Source organism: Patella vulgata, chromosome 5, assembly GCF_932274485.2.
Source record: "Patella vulgata chromosome 5, xgPatVulg1.2, whole genome shotgun sequence".
Taxonomy (NCBI): Eukaryota; Metazoa; Mollusca; class Gastropoda; family Patellidae; genus Patella; species Patella vulgata.
Window position 1 is genome coordinate 74,269,173 of NC_065883.2, and position 20,374 is coordinate 74,289,546.

Sequence of the window (20,374 nt, forward strand, 5' to 3'; positions counted from 1 at the left end):
AAAAGGACCCGGAAAAAACCCACGAGGTTGGACAGGCGACCCTATTCCTTGTCACGTACAACCAGGGATTCGAAACCACGACCTATGACACAATAACAGGCTTTATGATACAACGCGCACGTGCTATAAATGAAATGAATTAAGGTTTTAACATTATAACTTTTCTGCACTGGCTGGGCTGAACCCTGGAGTACAACTTTTCTACCATCACAATAACAATATCCATATTGATTGAATGTGGTTTTAGTAAATAAATGAAATGAAATGAAATGAAATGGAGATTTAATGTCATAACTTTTCTGAAGACTAGAGTAAAACTTTTCTATCAAAATATCCAACTAAAATTTGGTATTAGTAAACATATTTGAACTTTTTATACTGTCAATTTATTTAGGGGAGCACAGTTTCCTTAGGGCCACCCCCACCCCCTGTCTTATTTCTAAAGCAAAGTACCTTATATCACTACACACAAATCATCGAAAATAACAATTTGTTTTTAGATATGGTAGTAAATATTACCGTGAAGGAATTCTGAATTCTTTCATTGAAACCATACACATTACAAGATTATTATCAATTATTAAATAAATGTTATTCTGACTTTCAACATTTATCAGTAACGATCATAAACAACTAGGCATTAATCTTCAAAGAAAACTCTGAAACATTTTTTCATTTATCTTGGAAACAACCCAAAATGTTTCGTTTTTCTTGTTTTTACTTTTTCTGGTTTTTACTTTTTCTGGCATTTTCTCTCTCCGCCTTGAAAGAATGAGGCAAATGAAAATTCCATTAAAAATGTGTATTAACTACACATGGTTATACAACTGGCTTTATTGTTTATCATCAAGTACTGAAGCCACGAGATGGATCATTCGTTAGAAATATAAATAATCTCTCCAGTTATGTATTTTCTTACACGGAAGACGATAAGGCTAAAGCCGATCATAATTACTATTTATGTTTTTGTAATCCCAACCTCTAGTAGAACCAAGCCTACTTTAACAGATGTGACCACCTGTTGACTGACTTTAATATACAATACATTCAAACCACAAGATCACAATAATACACCTACAAGACTGAATCAATAAGAAAACAACTTTTCTACCATCACAATAAAAATAACCATTTAAATGTGGTTTTAGCAAATAAATCAAATGAGAGAGAGAGAGAGAGAGAAATGGGGTTTAACAGCATGTCCACTTGACACAAACTAGGTCATTTCGTGACTAACGTATGGTTTAATTTTATTTCAATAATTCGCTTGCGCGCGTAGGGGTCTTTAGCAGTGGGAGGAAACCAGAGAACACGGAGAAAACCCACGAGGTTGGACAGGGGACCCTATTCCTTGTCACGTACAACCGGGGATTCAAACCCATGGCAGTTGACACAATGACAGGCCTTATGATACAGCGCGCACATGCTATAAATGAAATGAATTAGGATTTTAACATCATAACTTTTCTGCACTGGCTGGGCTACTGAAGATTGGAGTACAACTTTTCTACCATCACAAAAAAAATATCTATCTAGAATGTGGTTTTAGTAAATAAATGAAATCAAATGTAATGTTGATTTAAAGTCATAACTTTTCTGCGCTGGCTGGGCTATTGAAGATTGGCGTGGGTTAGGGTTAATAAAAATATCCATCTAGAATATGGTTTTCGTAAATAAATGAAATGAAATGTAATGGAGATTTAATGTCATAACTTTTCTGCACTGGCTGGGCTATTGAAGATGGGCGTAAAACTTCTTCTATCATTACAATCAAATTATCCATCTAAAATTTGGTATTAGTAAATAAATATAATAAATTGGGGTTTTAACCTCATAACTTTTCTGCATTGACTTTTCTACTCTTATCTCAAATTCCAACTGTCAAGGGTTCTTTTATGTGCACGCCCATGTCTACACAGGCCCTCTGCCATGCACCACTGGAAAGGGGAAACCACCACTCTAGTGTTTTACTTACCGAGCCACCTTGGCTCCCCAATGTTTACCACTTCTCATTTGAGGACTTCACATTGTAAAGATTATCTATTCAAAAGGTCTTGGTAGTCAAGCGGTTCGGGTTTGAATCTCCGCATGTGTTGAGAAAAACTTTTGAATATTTAAAGCCCTGTTCCTACTTGGTAAGAATAGAACCCATGGGACTGACAAGGAAAATGTGTTCGTCAAGAAAAGTTTCCTCAGGATTCTTCCTTGTGGTTTCCCCTTGCCGGGGATGTAGGATGAAGGGCCTGGCAATAAACAGAGTCTAGGCGTTTGTCTGTCTTCACTTGCCATGCCAGTTGCTGCAGCAAAGTAGGACATTAAACCCCATTCCATTTCATTATTGAATATCTCTCTCGAAAACCAATATTGCTAAGACATTTTTTAGAAATCTAAAACAAATATTAACAAGGAAATCAACAGTATTATGTCCTTTTCAGAATCGATGTAAATTTTCTAATATACTAAATGACAATAAACTATAACACATACTTATGGAAGAACAATTACTGATTTATTTAGGCAACATTCAGAAGAGTACTCTCTCAAAGTTTTCAAGCAAGTACAGTAATAAATGTGTAGGGCAATAGATATACAATAACAAATCAGAAACCATGCATGATAACAACAAGATCAAAGGCAAGATTAGAGGCATTTAGTAACTAGATAGAACAAAAAACTATAACAGATATGGAAGAACAATTACTAATTTATTTGGGCGACGTTTTGACGATTATAAAGGATTATACTAAATGAAGAACATACTTCACAATAGACATGTAAGCATACTGTGGAGCCATTTTTAATAACTATGGCTACTCCACCAACTTTAAATATACACCAATCAATTTTCATCAAAATACTCAAGGAGATTTTAACACAAATCATGAAAATTAAAGCTGGCTTGGAGACGGTGGGAAAACTCTTCTCAGAAATAATCAAATATTCAGCGCTTGTGATGCATATTAATTTAATTGCCTCTCTGCGTCGTCGAGTTCGGGTTACACTGACATCCATTATGCACATAACTTTGTCTATAAATAATACATATCTTGTACATTCCTCGGTTAAATTACTCGATCAGATCTCTCCTAGATCTTTATTCATCAATACACATGACTATCTCATCCATCATTAATCCATCTTTATCTCATATAAAAACACTGATGGCTCGGATAATGGTGTTCTTGATGATTATATAACCAATACAGGATTTAAAACCCAGAGAGAGAGAGAGAGAGAGAGAGAGAGAGAGAGAGAAAGAGAGATGGGGTTAAAAGGAACTCGACACAAACAAGGTAATTTCGGGACTAGCACATGGTTCAATTTTATTTCAAAAATTAGCTTGCGCATACAGATTGAGAGAGAGACAGATGGGGTTTAACGGCCACTCGACACAAACTAGAACATTTCGGGACTAGCACATGGTTCCATTTATTTCAATAATTTTCTTGCGCTTAGGGGTCTTTAGCAGTGAAAGGAAACAGGAGCCAACTCCTTGTCATATTAAAACCATGCTTACTATGAATTATCTGTTTACTAGCATTCTTATCTTAGTACAGATAATCAAAAAAAATAATAAAATACAACACACGAAAAAAAAATACTAGTTTTGAAAATTAATTTGAGTGTAAGGAATGTAACTGAATAAAACCCTTTACTGACATTTTTATCTAAGTACAGATAATCTAAAGTATCTAATGCACACGCAAAAAAAATATTAGTTTTGAAAATTAATCTGACCGTATTGAATGAATGTGGGACAAGTCTAATATGCCATTCTGCGGCTTAATTTTAAAATCCCTGGTGAGCGTTAAGCTAGCTTATCTTTGAAATCAGAACACAAAAATGGGTAAAAAATTAAAAATAAACTCTAAACATCAGCTGTTGTGTTCAAAAAGGATAGTTTTCAACACTTAATATACTCTGTGAAAGTAGGATCTCTAACAATTCTGTACAGTATTTGAAGAGTCCAGGGGAAGAACGATCTAAGTCACATTTTTGTCTTTTCGCATAAAAGGCAAAACAGATTTTTGGACGAAAATGCTTGACGCGAACAGAACAACGAGTGGTTTTAATTACAACTTTAGTATGATGTTTAATATGAATAATAATTACCGGGGCCCTTATTCACGAAAACTTAAACTAAGAGAGAGGGAGGGGATCAACGGTTTGAGGCTAATATACAGTTCAATTTTGTTTCAATAAATAGGGGTCTTTAGCAGTGGGAAAATAACAGGGGGACCCTGGGAAAAAACCCTGGGTTGGACAAGCGACCCTACACCTTGACGCATACAAGCGAGAGAACTTATATAGGCCTTTGCCTGTTGTTCAATCCAATTCAGTTTATTGAATAAAATATTGTTTAAACTAAACATACAAGCGGGCTATCGAAACCATGTAACTTGACCCAATGACAGACCTTATGATCAGACGTGCACACGTTAAAGAATTCGGACACCTAACCCCACTTCTTGCAAGGAACAAACAAGTAACTTAGTCACGGTGACTAAGGGGGCAAGACGCTGGATCTCTAGCCTGGAGGTCGGGTGTTCGATCCCTACATTGCCCGCGAAAGTTCACCCAGATTTTCCAGCGTGGTTCCCCCTTGTCAGTGATGCAGGACGGAGGGCCTGACAAGGACAGCTGTCTAGTCATTCGGATGAGATGAAAAACCAATGTCCCGTGTACACATTGGCGCGCACATAAAAGATCCCTTGACAGTTGGAATTCGATATAAGAGTAGGCCATAGTGCCGCTGTCCGGGCAAAATTTCCCTCATAGCACACTGTATGGCGTATGCCCATCTTCATTAGCCCAGTTGAGAGCAAAACAGTAGGACGTTAAACCCCATTTCATTTCATTTATTTCATAGACGATTTACACTGCATGCATTAACCACTAAGTCACCATGTAGACAGATAAATAACAATTAAGACACCACGTGTTAGTCTAAAAATATCATAGAGCAGAAATGAAATAAAATTTAACGTCCTACTTTTTTTGCATGAGAAGAAAAAAAAACAAAAACATTTTACGATTTTTTTTTTTTTGCCAAAATCAGTTACCACTGTTATTATTCCATTCCTATTGGTTTTTTGGTTCAAAGCCAAAACGCTGTAATAAATTGTCTGTCTTGAGGGAGATAAAATACAAACATTACTGTGCCAATTGACAATGAAACTTAATTTCATTGAGTAAACCTACGCACTGTTTCAGTGGGAAATTACCTTCATAATGGTCGCCAACAAAAAGGTCAGACTTAATGAACCAATTTGCTGAAAGGACCAAAATTATGTCACATGGAAAACAATTATCAAAAAAACAAATATATCTGATGAATACTGGTAAACAACCTTGACGGTTATGAATATATTTGAGTTATTTACTTTGTTATTGTTGATAACAAATGGTGCGAGTTAAATATACATTATGCAAGAGCTAAATCTGCCAATTGCAGGTCTTCCTTTAGGCCTGAAATGTTATCTGAATTGTACTGACTTTAGTAATGATGATCGAGACTAGGCCCAGAATTCAATCACTAAATTCTCAGTTCAGAGTGGATCAATTTGACTGAAATTTTCAGCATATTTCCTTTACATTATCTAGTTTTTAACTATTATAGTGAGAACTGTCAGCTCTTTATCTAATCTCCCATAATGTATCTTTAAATGAAAGTTTCTTGATTACTAAATGTTTTACTGTTACACTATAAGGAAATTGATGTTGGATTTCTGGAGCTCTATAAATGTTTGGGAGTAACATGTGGTTCAATTTTATTTCTATATGTGTGTTGTGTGTGTTATGTCCACATGTTTGTCATTTTCCTTTTTCTGTCAGAAATGAAATGGGGCTTAATGTCCTACTGTTCTGCTCCGATAGGGCTAATGAAGACAGGCATACATTGTGCTATGAGCGAATTTTTTCCACAGGCAGCGGCATCGAGGCCTACTCTTATAATGAATTCCAACTGCCAAGGGATCTTTTACATGCACACCAATGTGTACAAAGGACCTCGGTTTTTCATACCATCCGAACAACTCATTTTAAGATAGGGAAATACCCATAATAGATTTCTAATCAGTTGTTGATGGAGCAAAGACACAAGTTATCTTGTACTGCTGATAGCATGGTGATCATTTTATGTACATCTGCAATCAAAGGCATATAGAAAAGTAATTGGGGTTTAACCTCCTACTGTTCTGCTCCAACTGGGCTAATGAAGAAGGACTTCCGCCTTACAGTGTGCTATGAGTGAAAATTTGCCCGGACAGCGGCACTACGGCCTACTCTTATATCAAATACTAACTACCAAGGGATCTTTTATGTGCATGCCAATGTGTACACGGGACGTCAGTTTTTCGTACCATCCGAACGATTAGACAGCTGTTCTTGTCAGGCCCTCCGTCCTGCATCACTGACAAGGGGAAACCACTTCGAAAAATCCTTTTGTACTTTCTCGGCAAATGCAGGGATCGAACACAAGTCCTCCAGGCTAGCGTGCCAGCATCTTACCCACATAGCCACCATGGCTTCCGTTTCTCTGTCAGATTTCGTTTATTAGTTGTGAACATCTTTTCACTTAACATGGGGGGTTGGATGGCCGAATGGTTAGCACGTGCGCGCACTGTATCATAAGGCCTGTCATTGAGTCAACTGGCGTGGTTTCGAATCCCCGGTTGTATGTGACAAGGAGTAGGGTTGCCTGTCCAACCTCGTGGGTTTTCTCCGGGTCCTCTGGTTTCCTCCGGGTCCTCTGGTTTCCTCCCACTGCTAAAGACCCAAACGCGCAAGCGAATTAATGAAATAAAATTAAACCATATGTTAGTCCCGAAATGACCTAGCCTGTGTCGAGCGAACGTTAAACCCCATTTCTCTCTCTCTTTACAGATAACATATTATTTTCTTTAATGGGAGATTTCTCAGACAGATTTAGTTTGTTTTTTTATTATTATTATTTCCAACTTGTTTTTCATTGAATGCTTGAGGCTAACTTGACCTATCCAATAAACTGATTATTTCTATCTGTCAATCTCCCAATCTTTATGATGTTCGACTATTAACAATATTCTTTTCATTGGAATATCAATACCATTCAGCAATCTAATTCTACCATCATCAACGGAAAGACATGGGGCAGTGGGGGTGTACGTAGTAAATAATTTATCCCTCTACTTTATTAATAATAATCTCTTTACTGAAATACATGTATTAATACCATTCAGCAATTTAATTCTAACATCACCAACGGAAAGACATGGGGGACTGGGGGTGTATTAGGTAAATATTTTATTACAGTAACACCCTACCTTATCAATAATAATATTCTCTTCAATGACATCAATACCATTCAGCAATCTAATTCTACCATCATCAACGGAAAGACATGGGGGAGTGGGGGTGTATGTAGTAAATAATTTATATTCAAATAACTTTATAAATAATAATCTCTTTACTGACATACATGTATCAATACCATTCAACAACGGAGAGACGGTGGGGAGTAGAAGGTGTATCGGGTAAATATTTTATTACCTTAACACCCTACTTTATCAATAATAATATTCTCTTCAATGACATCAACATCATTCAACAATCTAATTCTACCATCACCATTACTTTTGATTAGCCTATATATATATATTTATTTTTTATCCTATTTTATCACCCTAAAGATTTTTTTTATTTTCTATTTTGCATTTTTTTATCCTACAGGTTTTTGTTGTACTTTTGTATTTTGCTATTTATTAACCTCCAAGTTTTTTTTTTTTTTATTTTCTATTTTGCGATTTTTTAACATTCAAGTTTTTGTTGTACTTTTGTATTTCGTGATTTATTAACCTCCCAACATTTTTGGGGTTTTTTTTTTTTGTATTTTGCTATTTATTACCCTCCATGTTTTTGTATTTTGCTATGTTTTAATCTCCAAGTTTTTTTATTATCTTATTTATTACCCCACATGTTTTTGTATTTTGCTATAGCCGTACAATTTTTTTTCTGTAATTTTCATATTTTTTCATTTATTAACCAACATATTTCCCTTCTACATAGCCATGCTGACCTTCTTCATTTCAATCAATTCTATTACTTCTCTATTTCATCTCTTTTTATTTTACAAGACTTCGTTCTTTTGGGATAAACATAAACATGCCACTTTCAATCATTCTATATTAAAGATTACAAACAACCTTCAAGACAATTTCCTGTCTCTTCAAACACACAAACAGCTATTTATGTGCTCCTTTGATCATCGCTGACATTTATTCATTTCACAGATTCTAATTCATCTTGTATAACAAGGAAACCTGGCATATCATTACTGGTCGTAAGATTTAAATTTTGTAGGTTGCTTTACTTGATTTTGTTACTCTCTCAAAAACAATTTATCTTCTTTAAACATACATTATGCAAGAGCTAAATCTGTCTATTGCAGGTCTTTCTTTAGACCTGAAATGTTATCTAAATTATTAATTAGACATTAATTAACCTATCCAGACCATAATCAACTCTAGATGGCATCGCTAGCCTGCAATCTTTAGTGGATTATGAGCCAATTTACTGCATAACTTTCCTTCATGATTTAACGATTAAATGGATAATCAAGAACATGCTGTTTATCATACTGATTTTAGTAATGATGATCGAGGCTAGGCGGAAATTTCAATCGCTTAGTTCACGGTTCATAGTTGGATCAATTTGAATGACATTTTTAGCAAATTGCCTTTACATTATCTAGTTTTTAACTATTGTAGTCAGAACTGCCAACTCCTTATCAAATCTCTCATAATGTATCTTTAATGTTGTTGCAACACTTCCTTTAAACATACATTATGCAAGAGCTAAATCTGCCTATTACAGGTCTTTCTTTAGGCCTGAAATGTTACATAAACTATTTATTAGACATTTGTTAACAAAACAAGACCATAATCAACAATCGATGGCATCAGATACTCGAGATTTTAACTAGATTAGAACAATTCGCCATTTAAAAAATTAATTTAAAAATGGGAAAGCGAGGCTAAGTCTCGAATATACCAGGGCTCTGGTTACCACAATGCACACATGTTGTCAAAACTACAAACAGTGATAACTTGGGTCAGAATAAAGTAATTTAAATGAAAATTTTCAATAACTTCATTTTACATTATCTATTATAGTAAGACTCTTAATTACATGTAATGTATCTTTACTTTAAGTTATTTTGGGAGTAGCAAAGTCATATTTTTCATTGACCACATTCACATAGTGAGAGAGAAAAATAGAGTTTAACATCCACTCGACACAAACTAGGTTATTTCGGGACTAACATATGGTTCAATTTTATTTCAATCCTTCCCAGCCAATCCAAATGACCTTATTGTACACCAAATAGGCTAATGTGTATTGTGCTATGAGTATGAAGCAATTTTTGTCTGAGACTAGAATGGTCTCCTGAGTATCTTAACTACATGTCCTCCAGAATTTAACATTTTGGCCTCTGACAGCTCCTTTATCATTATATTAGTGAAATGAAATGGGGTTTAACGCTTTACTTTTCTGCAGTAACCAGTCTAATGTAGAGGCTTACTTTTCTGCAGCAACCAGTCTAATTTAGAGGCTTACTTTTTTGCAGCAACCGATCTAATTTAGAGGCTTACTTTTTTGCAGCAACCGGTCTAATTTAGAGGTTTACTTTCTGCATCAACCGGTCTAATGTAGACGTTTCCTTTTCTGCATCAACCGGTCTAATGTAGAGGTTTACTTTTCTGCAACAACCGGTCTAATGTAAATGTAGGCATAATTTTCTGCACCAACTGGTAGAATGAAGAGACTTATTTTTCTGCCACAACCGGTCTAATGTCTAGGTTTACTCGGTCTAATGAAGAGGCTTACTTTTTTGCACCACCCAGTCTAATAAAGAGGTTTACTGTTCTGCATCAACCAGTCTAATGAAGACTGATGCCATGCCATGTGCTAGAAGAAGGTAAATTTTGCACTACGGTCTGCTATTATTCTGTGCTGCAAGGGTATTGACAGGACCATGTACAAGCTTGGAATCGAAACCACCCCACTCGACTCAAACGGCAGACCTTATGATCTAAAGCATAAACACTGCATGCATTAGACCATTCGACCACCCCATCCCGCCACCCATGGGATACTGTAGATCTTTTTTAACCCGTTAAGCGTGACGTTTTTAAAACGTTAACTACCCCCAATTGTGTAATTAATTTGACGAAATGAAATGAAATGAAATGAAATGGGGTTTAACGTCCTACTGTTTTGCTCCGAACTGGGCTAATGAAGACGGGCATACGCCATACAGTGTGCTATGAGGGAAATTTTGCCCGGACAGCGGCACTACGGCCTACTCTTATATCGAATTCCAACTGTCAAGGGATCTTTTACGTGCATGCCAATGAGTACACGGGACCTCGGTTTTTCGTCCCATCCGAACGACTAGACAGCTGTCCTTGTCAGCCCCTCCGTCCTGCATCACTGACAAGGGAGAACCACGCCAGAAAATCGGGATGAACTTTCTCGGCCAATGCAGGGATCGAACACCCGACCTCCAGGCTAGCGAGTTAATTTGACGAAGTGACGAAGAACTATGTACTATGTTCTAAGAATAGGTTGGGGAAAATGCCTCCAATGCGTTATATTACGCCCTACACACAGTGAGTGGCAGTTGTCCAGAACGTAATATAACGTCCTACACATGCTGCGATCGTGGGAGAATTCCCAAGGGATTCCCTCAAGTGACGAACTATGTTCTAAGAATAGGTTGGGGAAAATACCTCCAAGGCATTATATTACGCCCTACACACAGTGAGTGGAAGTTGTCCAGGATGTTATATAACTACCTACGCACTTAACGGGTTAAGAATTAGACAAACGATGAAACTTTCCAACAGTAAACAAAATTCTAACCATCTAAGAGTCATTGATTTCAAATCTACCGCAAATTGTCATGCCGATATCAAGTTTCTTGTTCTTAAGACTAATCCTAGACAAAGGTGATAATGATTCCAAGGTCACCTGAGCTTACATATCATCCCACATCAACAAGCACAAAATTTATAGGACAAAAATTGGATGGGACAAAAAAAAAAGGTCCCCTGTACACATTGGCGTGTACGTAAAAGATCCCTTGACAGTTGGAATTTGATATGAGAGTAGGCTATAGCTTTGCTGTCCGGGCAAAATTTCCTCCATGGCGTATACACGTCTCCAGTCGGAGCAGAAAAATTGGGACGTTAAACCTCATTTCATCAATTTCATTTCATTTCCATTTCTACTCTACCCTATCAGTAATAAATTGCTTATTTCCAGTTAAATTCACATTAAATTAAACAGGAGTATGTTTTGATCAGAACTAAACGCCACTAACGATCATAAAAATCATCCATTTTCTTATTTTGTAGGAGTAATCATGAGATTTGCTCGTATCTACCAATTATCTCCCGAGACCTGACAGTCAATCGATGAGACGGAATCAATCAGCTGTGATGTTAATACAGCAGGAGGTCTGACCGCCTGCCAACTAAAAACAGGTTAATAATAAAAAGTCGAAAATAGCCGCCATGATCAGAAAATTTCACTCGTTATGAGCTTTACATGTTTTTCTACTTTGATCTTCCAAGATTCATTGATATTTTTTCCATCCGTGTTCTTAGATAATTATTAATGCTGTCTGTTGGAAATGAGAACGTATACACCTGGGTTTACTCCAGCTTTCCCCTTCATTAATAAAAGGGGCTAAATCTCTAAACTCAAAATGGACTATGCAGGCATAAACGGCTGTTCAATTTGGACTGTTCACATATTTCACCGAACATATTGATTAGAAATTACAATAATTTTTTTAAAAATTGAATATATTCATATTACATTAATATGTGCATTTTTGTCTCTTTTAAGGTTCCCAAAAATTGAGTCACTCTTTAACTGAAAGAGCTCTGTTTACAAATGAAATGAATAAAATAAAGTTTATCCTGAAATTCTCATGAAATAATCTGGTTATGAAATTAGTGTGAAATAAAATCCAGACTAAGACCGATTTTGCAAAATGAAATGAAATGGGGTTTATAACTTCCTACTGTTTTGCTCCGGACTGAGCTAATGAAGACGGGAGACCGATTTTGCCCCGACAGTGGCGCTACAGCCTACTTTTATAACTGTGAGATCTTTATTTTGCTGTCCCATCTTAACGACCATATGCTTTTCCAGTACAGGCCCTATTTGCAGCACTGCTTACAAGTAGGGCTGTTTATTGCGACCCCGAATCTTACTGAAATGTATTGCAATATATTGTAAAATAAGTTTTCAATTGAAACAATTGTGCATATATTCGTGGAATGTTTCCGATGATTCAATATTATTGCATTAATTCACATGCGCGTAGATGTTAGCTGTGGGAGCAAACCAAAACACCCGGAGAAAACCCACGACATTTAACCCTACTCCTTATCATGTACAAGCGAGAAATCGGAACCACGCCATTTGACATATTTGACAGACCTTATAGTTCAATTTTATTTCAATAATTCACTTGTGTGTAGAGGTTAGCTGTGGGAGGAAACCAAAAGACACAAAGAAAACCCATCCTACCCCCTATCATGTACAAGCGGGAAATCGAAACCACGCCACTTGATTTATTTGACAGACCTTCTGATCTAACGCACACGTGTTAAACCATTTTAATACCAGAGAAGGAAAATAACCTTCAATAATCAGTTTTCAAACAAAATGAAACTAGAGCAAAATTATAAATATCACAAATTGCATACTGTGTTACGAGCTGCAGGGGATCTGTCACCATAACCTGGATATCATTTAATCTTGTGTATTTAGCACTAATTTCTTTCACTCTAAAAAATCGTTTAAAATCACCAGAGATCATCAAAAATTAATCATTATACACCAATAATCAATTGGGTTGTTTATTTTTAACAGTGATCATGAAATTAAATACTTGTAAATTGGACTCTCATTATCAAAATTGAATGGTTAGCTTTAAACTGGACACAAGTACAAATTAGATGATTTTTGTTGATTTTAAACAATTTTTTCAAGTTTTTAAACAAAGATTTGATATTGAATGAACGTGAAAGAAATTAGTGCTAACTACACAAGATTAAATGATACCCGGGTTACAATGTGTGTGTGTGTCGTATTGCAATATATCGATTTCAATTTTTTTGACATCCCTGCTTACAAAGAGAAGTCAGGTTGGTTTATGCATGGTCGGAATTTCTATATTTGTCTTTTCATCTGGAATGTTACGTCTTTATAATTGTTGACTTTATTTATGAGCAAAAAACTTCAAACAATTTTTACAATTGCTGCAATTACACGAAATATATAATTTTTTTCTTTTCTTTTTTTCAGTAATCAGTAGGTACATTACATATTTTTCAGTAATCAGTAGGTACATTACATATTTTTCAGTAATCAGTAGGTACATTACATATTTTTCAGTAATCAGTACGTACATTACATATTTTTCAGTAATCAGTACGTACATTACATATTTTTCAGTAATCAGTACGTACATTACATATTTTTCAGTAATCAGTACGTACATTACATATTTTTCTTGAGTAATTACTTCAGTCTTGATTTTGAATTTTCAAAGAAACAGATTTCTTCATTCAATTAAAACTACGAGATTAAAAACTTTATCAGTATCCGATTTAAAAAGGAAAATATCACTGATACTATACTATCTAAATTAAATCAATTAATTTTAGTTTTTCCATTTCCCACAAACATCCCACAAACACTACACTTCATTCCTTTTCTCTGTTTTTATGTTTTAACTTTCAGATGTTCGTAAGGATTTCTGATTTATTTCCTCGATATCTTGAACTGACTCAATTAACAATTTTGCTATTTTTGTCATCTGAAGTTTCACTCAAAAGCCTAATCACTTATTTCTAAAGTAGATGCAACATAGCAGCCTTTTTTTTCCTTTAATTGAATAAGAGATTCAAGTAAAACAAACGGAAATGTTAGTTTACATTTATATGTCATCAAAAACTTATCACATCACAGAATCTACATCTACATCTGAAGGCAAAGAATTTCAACAAAGTATAAAATAAGAGAGAGAGAGAGAGAGAGAGAGACAGAGAGAGAGAGAGGTTTAACCTCCACTCGACACAAACTAGGTAATTTCGGGAATAACATATGGCTCAATTATTATTTCAATAATTTGCTTGCGCGTAGGGGTCTTTAGCAGTGGGAGGAAACCGGAGGACCCAGAGAAAACCCACAAGGTTGGACAGGCGACCCTACTCCCTGTCACGTACAACCATTGAATCCAAACAAAGCCTCAATGACAGACCGTATGATACCATTCGGCCATCCAACCCCCTTAACTACAAGTTAATAGTATCACCGGCAATATCTTTAAAATACCTAATGAGTATTAATTACCATGGCGATATTTGAAAGTATAAAATACCAGATAATAGTATCACCAATATCTTTAAAATACCTAATTAGTATTACTTATTAATTACCATGGCAATATTTGAAGACATATATTGAAAGTATAAAATACCAGCTAATAGTATCACCAATATCTTTAAAATACCTAATGAGCATTAATTACCATGGCGATATTTGAAGACATATGTATAAAATACCAGCTAATAGTATCACCAATATCTTTAAAATACCTAATGAGCATTAATTACCATGGCAATATTTAAAGACATATGTATAAAGTACCAGCTAATAGTATCACCAATATCTTTAAAATACCTAATGAGCATTAATTACCATGGCAATATTTAAAGACATATGTATAAAGTACCAGCTAATAGTATCACCAATATCTTTAAAAAAAACTAATGAGCATTAATTACCATGGCGATATTTGAAGACATACATGTATGTTGGCCATCCAACCCCCCTTTATTTACTTCAAGTTAATAGTATCACCAATATCTTTAAAATACCTAATGAGCATTAATTACCATGGCGATATTTAAAGAAATGATATGATGACTACAAAAGAAAACTTTAATTTTAATTTCTTTTTTTTTTATTTATTTTTACCATGAGTAATAATTGCCTGGGGTCAATATTTGAAGATATGATGATAACAATAATAACATGAAATGTTTTTTTTTTCTTATGAAAGCCTAATAAATCATAATTTGTACTTGGTTAACATGACAGAAGTCCAATAAAACAAGACATTTTTAAAATTATTGACAAACAAGGGATAACATTTATTGATTATACTGTAAACATTTGGAGAGAGAGAAAAAGAGAGAGAGAGAGAAAAAGAGAGAGAGAGAGAGAAATGGGGTTTAAGGTCCACATGATTTATGTTAAAATCTCAAATCCAGTTTATCTTATACATGTACATACAATGTATGGAAAATAATTAAAATTTCAACACAAAATAATCAGTGAAGTCAGCTACATGTAGTTTAGTAATTTTAGTTTTCGGCTTAATCTGTCGACAGTGGAACACAAAATGGGCATTATTTCAACTTTGACTATATCTGTTGATCTAAGATTAGCATTACCAAATGACATGACGCCAAAGTGAATGACACCGTTATTTTGGCAAAAAGTTGTCTGAAGACAATTGCCTAAAGCTACCTCAATTAATAATGAATGAAATCATCTAAATTTTAAATACTGTATTAACAATAGAATCAACTTTGTAATGATACCAAACATGTCAACTTGTTTTTATTGATGACATATACCTTTTGGGAAGTTGAGCCATTTTGTTTAGTGAAAATACCACGTCAAAATATGTACCGTCTTACCGTTGAGCGGTCACCTCAAAATAGCTTGGGTTTTCTCTAAGATTTTAAACGCAAATAGATACTCACTTCCAATACAAATGAACATATCAAATTCAATCAAATCAACACCTTTGTTTTTTTACTCAAATCAAAGAACTCTAGTCATTGAAATTTGAGTAGAAGCACTGAGAAAAGAAAAGTTATGTATGCCCCTGGCCATGAATACAGTTAGAAAGTAATACTATATACTCAGTCATTTTCCTGTCATGTTCTTCTCCCATTTATGAAGTTATAGATTTACAAATTAGAATTAGAAATCTTACAAGTAATGTCTTTTATATCTCCAGAGATTACCGTCTACATACAAAACAAGTCTATTTCTTAAATATGGGGCAACAACAAGCAAAGAGTCTATTTCTTAAATCTGGGGCAACAACAAACAAAAAGTCTATTTCTTAAATCTGGGGCAACAAGCAAAAAGTATATTTCTTAAATCTGGGGCAACAACAAAACAAGTCTATTTCTTAAATCTGGGGCAACAACAACAAGTCTATTTCTTAAATCTGGGGCAACAACAAAACAAGTCTATTTCTTAAATATGGAGCAACAACAAGCAAAAATTGTACGGATTTTGAATGATGTTAGTTTCTTAAGAACATATAAATTGTTTGTTTTTATGAACAAATGAATGAATAAACAATCAAATGAATGAAAAGTAAATGGAGTTTAAAGATACATTACCTCGTACAAACTGGGTGATTTGATGATATATTTGGACTAAAAACATATTCAAACTAATTAATTGATCATAATTTTGCTTAAAATCGTTCTCAAAACATTGTAATTGCCAAGGAATACCCCTGCTATAAAAAATCGACCAAAAGAGAGCATGTTTGTGTCACATGACTTACCTCTCTCGGTACTTATAGCAACGGGTGTGAAGTCGAGGAGAATTCATTGCATACACAAGACGATGTTGTCTTTAATTGCTGACTATTTATAAAAATATCGAATCCTAATTAAATTTTCGGATTATCCACTGCCTGCGTCTTTTTCCGTGATTTTTATCTCAGAAAGTGTTGTACGTATAACTCTTCATAAAGTTTATCAACATGTACATCAAGCGCTCATCTCCGCGTGCAACCTTTGACGTCACACATGCAGATATTCCTAATCGTCGGGCTGTCGATTAGGGGAACCCTTACATTTTTGTCCTATATACGCTCCATGGGTGTTTTTCAGGGAATCCAGTATTTTTCTAGTAAGATTGGACATCTCTACTTTCCATATATACCAAAATTGCCATACTTTTATTGGAAATAACCACCCGATAAATACTCTTCTGGGAACCTATCTTTAAGTTGAAATCAGTGCCTTGAAAATCTGTCTACCTGGATCGCTTAAGAATTTAACAGATTTCCAATCCATACACAGACTGAATTTGATGCCTTACTTCCAAGCCAGGCTTTAGGACAGCAATAAATTAGAATTTGATCATATCATTTCATGTTCTGCGTGGCATGAAATTGAAAACTTGACAATATTAAATTTCTAAAATATAACTTACCGACATCTGATGAGTTCTGTTTTCTATGTCCATTTTCATCGTGATCCACAGGCTGACTGGTTAACATTAAAACTGAAATACGAGCGACAACATTCGTTCGTTCTTTATGATCACTGTATAACTTTAGTTCTCGATCAACACATCTTTGTAACACCTACAAATATATAAATATGACTTTTACAAAAATTTCAAGGCAATAAAATTTGCAAGAAACATCTTGACTTTTAAATATTAGAAGAAAAAAAATTGCTCTGATCATAACATGCCCTTTTATGGTGTTTTTGAAAATGTTTGATTGTCTCTTTTTAGACCGTAGGCTCAGTGCGGGGGAGGGGGGGGGGGGGGTCTCCATCAAATGGGCACAATACCAGACCCAACTGTTCTAGAGTAAAATTTTTCGTAGAATACGATGCCAAGTGGTAATCAGTCCACCGTTTGGGGCGTTTTCGAGATATTCGGGGTCAAAGGTCAAATGAGGTCATTTGCACTGAAAGTGAATGCGCAGCCATTCTTATATCATGAAAACATGCTGAAAATGATCGAGAGTAATCACTCTTTCAATAAAAATGTGGATTTGCTAAATTCACCCCAGGCTATTTGATTTAATCAAATCAATATGGTCTTATGTACATGTATATCTTCTTTGATTGGCATTTAGTAATTGAACATATTAACACAAGGTACAATTTTATGGATACACAATGGGCGATTAAGGTTAGTGGACCTCTTGTTTAATGGATCTCCAACTGAATGGATGACAGGCATTGGGATCTAAGGTGCATGTGGTTTTGATTCCCCGCTTGTACTGTGTACGTGACAAGGAGTAGGGTCACCTGCCCAACCTCATGGGTTTTCTCCGGGGCCTACGGTTTCCTCCCACTGCTATTGGATGTAAAAAAAAAAGATATCTTTAATTTAATATAATTTATTTTCCTGCATGGCTCATACAAGCTTATTAACATAGTTAATATTGGTGGTTAGATTCATAAGATTTGATCCCAAAATATCAAAGGAATAAAAATCTTTAATATATTTTGTTTTCCTGTATGGCTCATATAAGCTTATTATCCCTAGGGTATGATGAATCAGCTGATTTCATTTCCGGTTTTATAGTTTGTTTTCAATCATGTCTCATATATATAGTAAAACAGTTAAAATAACTAATCTCTATTTTATTTTTAACCACAAATGAACGAAAATGCGTCTAAAAGCACATATTATTTTAATATGAGTGTATATATATGTAATCCTTATAAGACATACATGTATAGAGGTAGATTTCACAAATTAAAAACATTTATATGGATATACTACTTCTGGATTTAACATGCTACGTTTCGATACACATACAGTCAGATATCGTTATCAAGCAAGTAATTTGCTTGATAACGATATCTGTATGTGTATCGAAACGTAGCATGTTATTAAATTTAGAAGTAGTATATCCATATAAATGTTTTTAATGAGTGTATATAGATTGATTTACAATCATTTTTAAAATTTTTATTGTAATTTCTAATCAATTATGTTCGCTAAAATACATGAGCAGTCCAAATTGAATAACAGTCACTCACACCTGCTTAGTCCACTTGGGAGTACAGTTTGACCGTTAACTTTCACACTGACGATTTGGGTCATTCATCAAGGTACCTAATTACAAATGGCATTTGAGAGCAGACTGTACATTCTTCACATCATCGTGTCTTAAATATTGGATATCAGGAGCCCATATGTTTACGGTTAGATTTATAACAACAATTGGAATGGACCAATTATTTGTGTTGGTGATGTGATACGCTGTTTGTAATGTCGAGGACTGTAGATAATATTGAGTTAGAAATGAAATGGCCTTTAACGTCCTACTGTTCTACACTGATTAGACTAATGAAGACAGGTATGAAGTTAGAACTTAACAGGCCTTTAATATTGATGGCTAGAAATGAAATGGGGTTCAACATTCTACTGGGCTAATGAAGACGGGCATATGCTATACAGTGTCCTATGAGGGAAGTTTTGCCAGGGCAGCAGCACTATGACCTACTCTTGAATAAATATTGAATTCCAACTGCCAAGGGATCTTTTACATGCACGCCAATGTATACACAGGACTTGATGGCTAGAATCAGCTGATATAATACTACTAGTATTATTACACTGTAACCAAGGTATCATTTAATCTTGTGTATCTAGCACTAATTTCTTTCACATTCGTTTAATTTCAAATCTTTGTTTAAAAATTCGTAAAAATCGTTTAATATCACCAAAAATCATCTAATTTGTACTGGTGTCCAGTTTAAAGCTGACTGATTAATTTTGATAACGAGTGTTCAATTTACAAGTATTTAATTTCCTGACCACTGTTCAAAAATGAATCATTATACATGTACAACAATTGAGTTGTTTATTTTTTAAAGGGAATTGAGAAATTAAACACTTGTAAATTGGATACTCATTATCAAAATTGAATGGTCGGCTTTAAACTGGACAGAAGTACAAATTAAATGATTTATGGTGATTTTAAACAGTTTTTATGAATTTTTATACAAAGATTGGATATTAAACGAATGTGAAATAAATTAGTGTTAGAAACACAAGATTAAATGATGCCTGGGTTACAGTGTTAGTTGTATATTGTCATCTATATGTATATATAACTATTATATATATAAGCTATAGTTAATATTGGTACATAGAATCAGCTGATATAATAATTATGTACATGTATTATTGATATTGTCATCTGTATATCTTATTATAATATAGTTAATATTGGTGCCTATAATCAGCTGACGTGATAATACTACTGATGTGATAAATTATTAAAGGAGTTTAATCGCTAATATATTTGGGATCTAGATATTGACAAGAAATGAGTCTCAACACATATAATAATGTAATCTGAATGTATATTCAATAGTTTCTGTTTTTATTCTAATTTCAAATCAATTAAGTTCGACGAGATACACCAGAAGTCTCAATTGAGTGGTAATCTCTAGCATCTGGTTATTCTAGTCTATTGCGCATGCTCTCCAGATAAGAATATTGCGTCACCATTTGA

General features: G+C 34.6%; 1 protein-coding gene across 1 annotated transcript in view; it reads right to left on the reverse strand.

Annotated features, from left to right (window-relative positions):
- LOC126821333 (phosphofurin acidic cluster sorting protein 2) overlaps window positions 1-20,374 on the reverse strand; it is a 118,415-nt gene that overhangs the window by 49,291 nt on the left and 48,750 nt on the right. Inside the window, exon 5 of the mRNA XM_050549740.2 lies at window positions 17,317-17,470. Within this exon, the coding sequence (XP_050405697.1) occupies window positions 17,317-17,470 (154 nt within the window). The remainder of the gene's footprint in view (window positions 1-17,316; window positions 17,471-20,374) is intronic.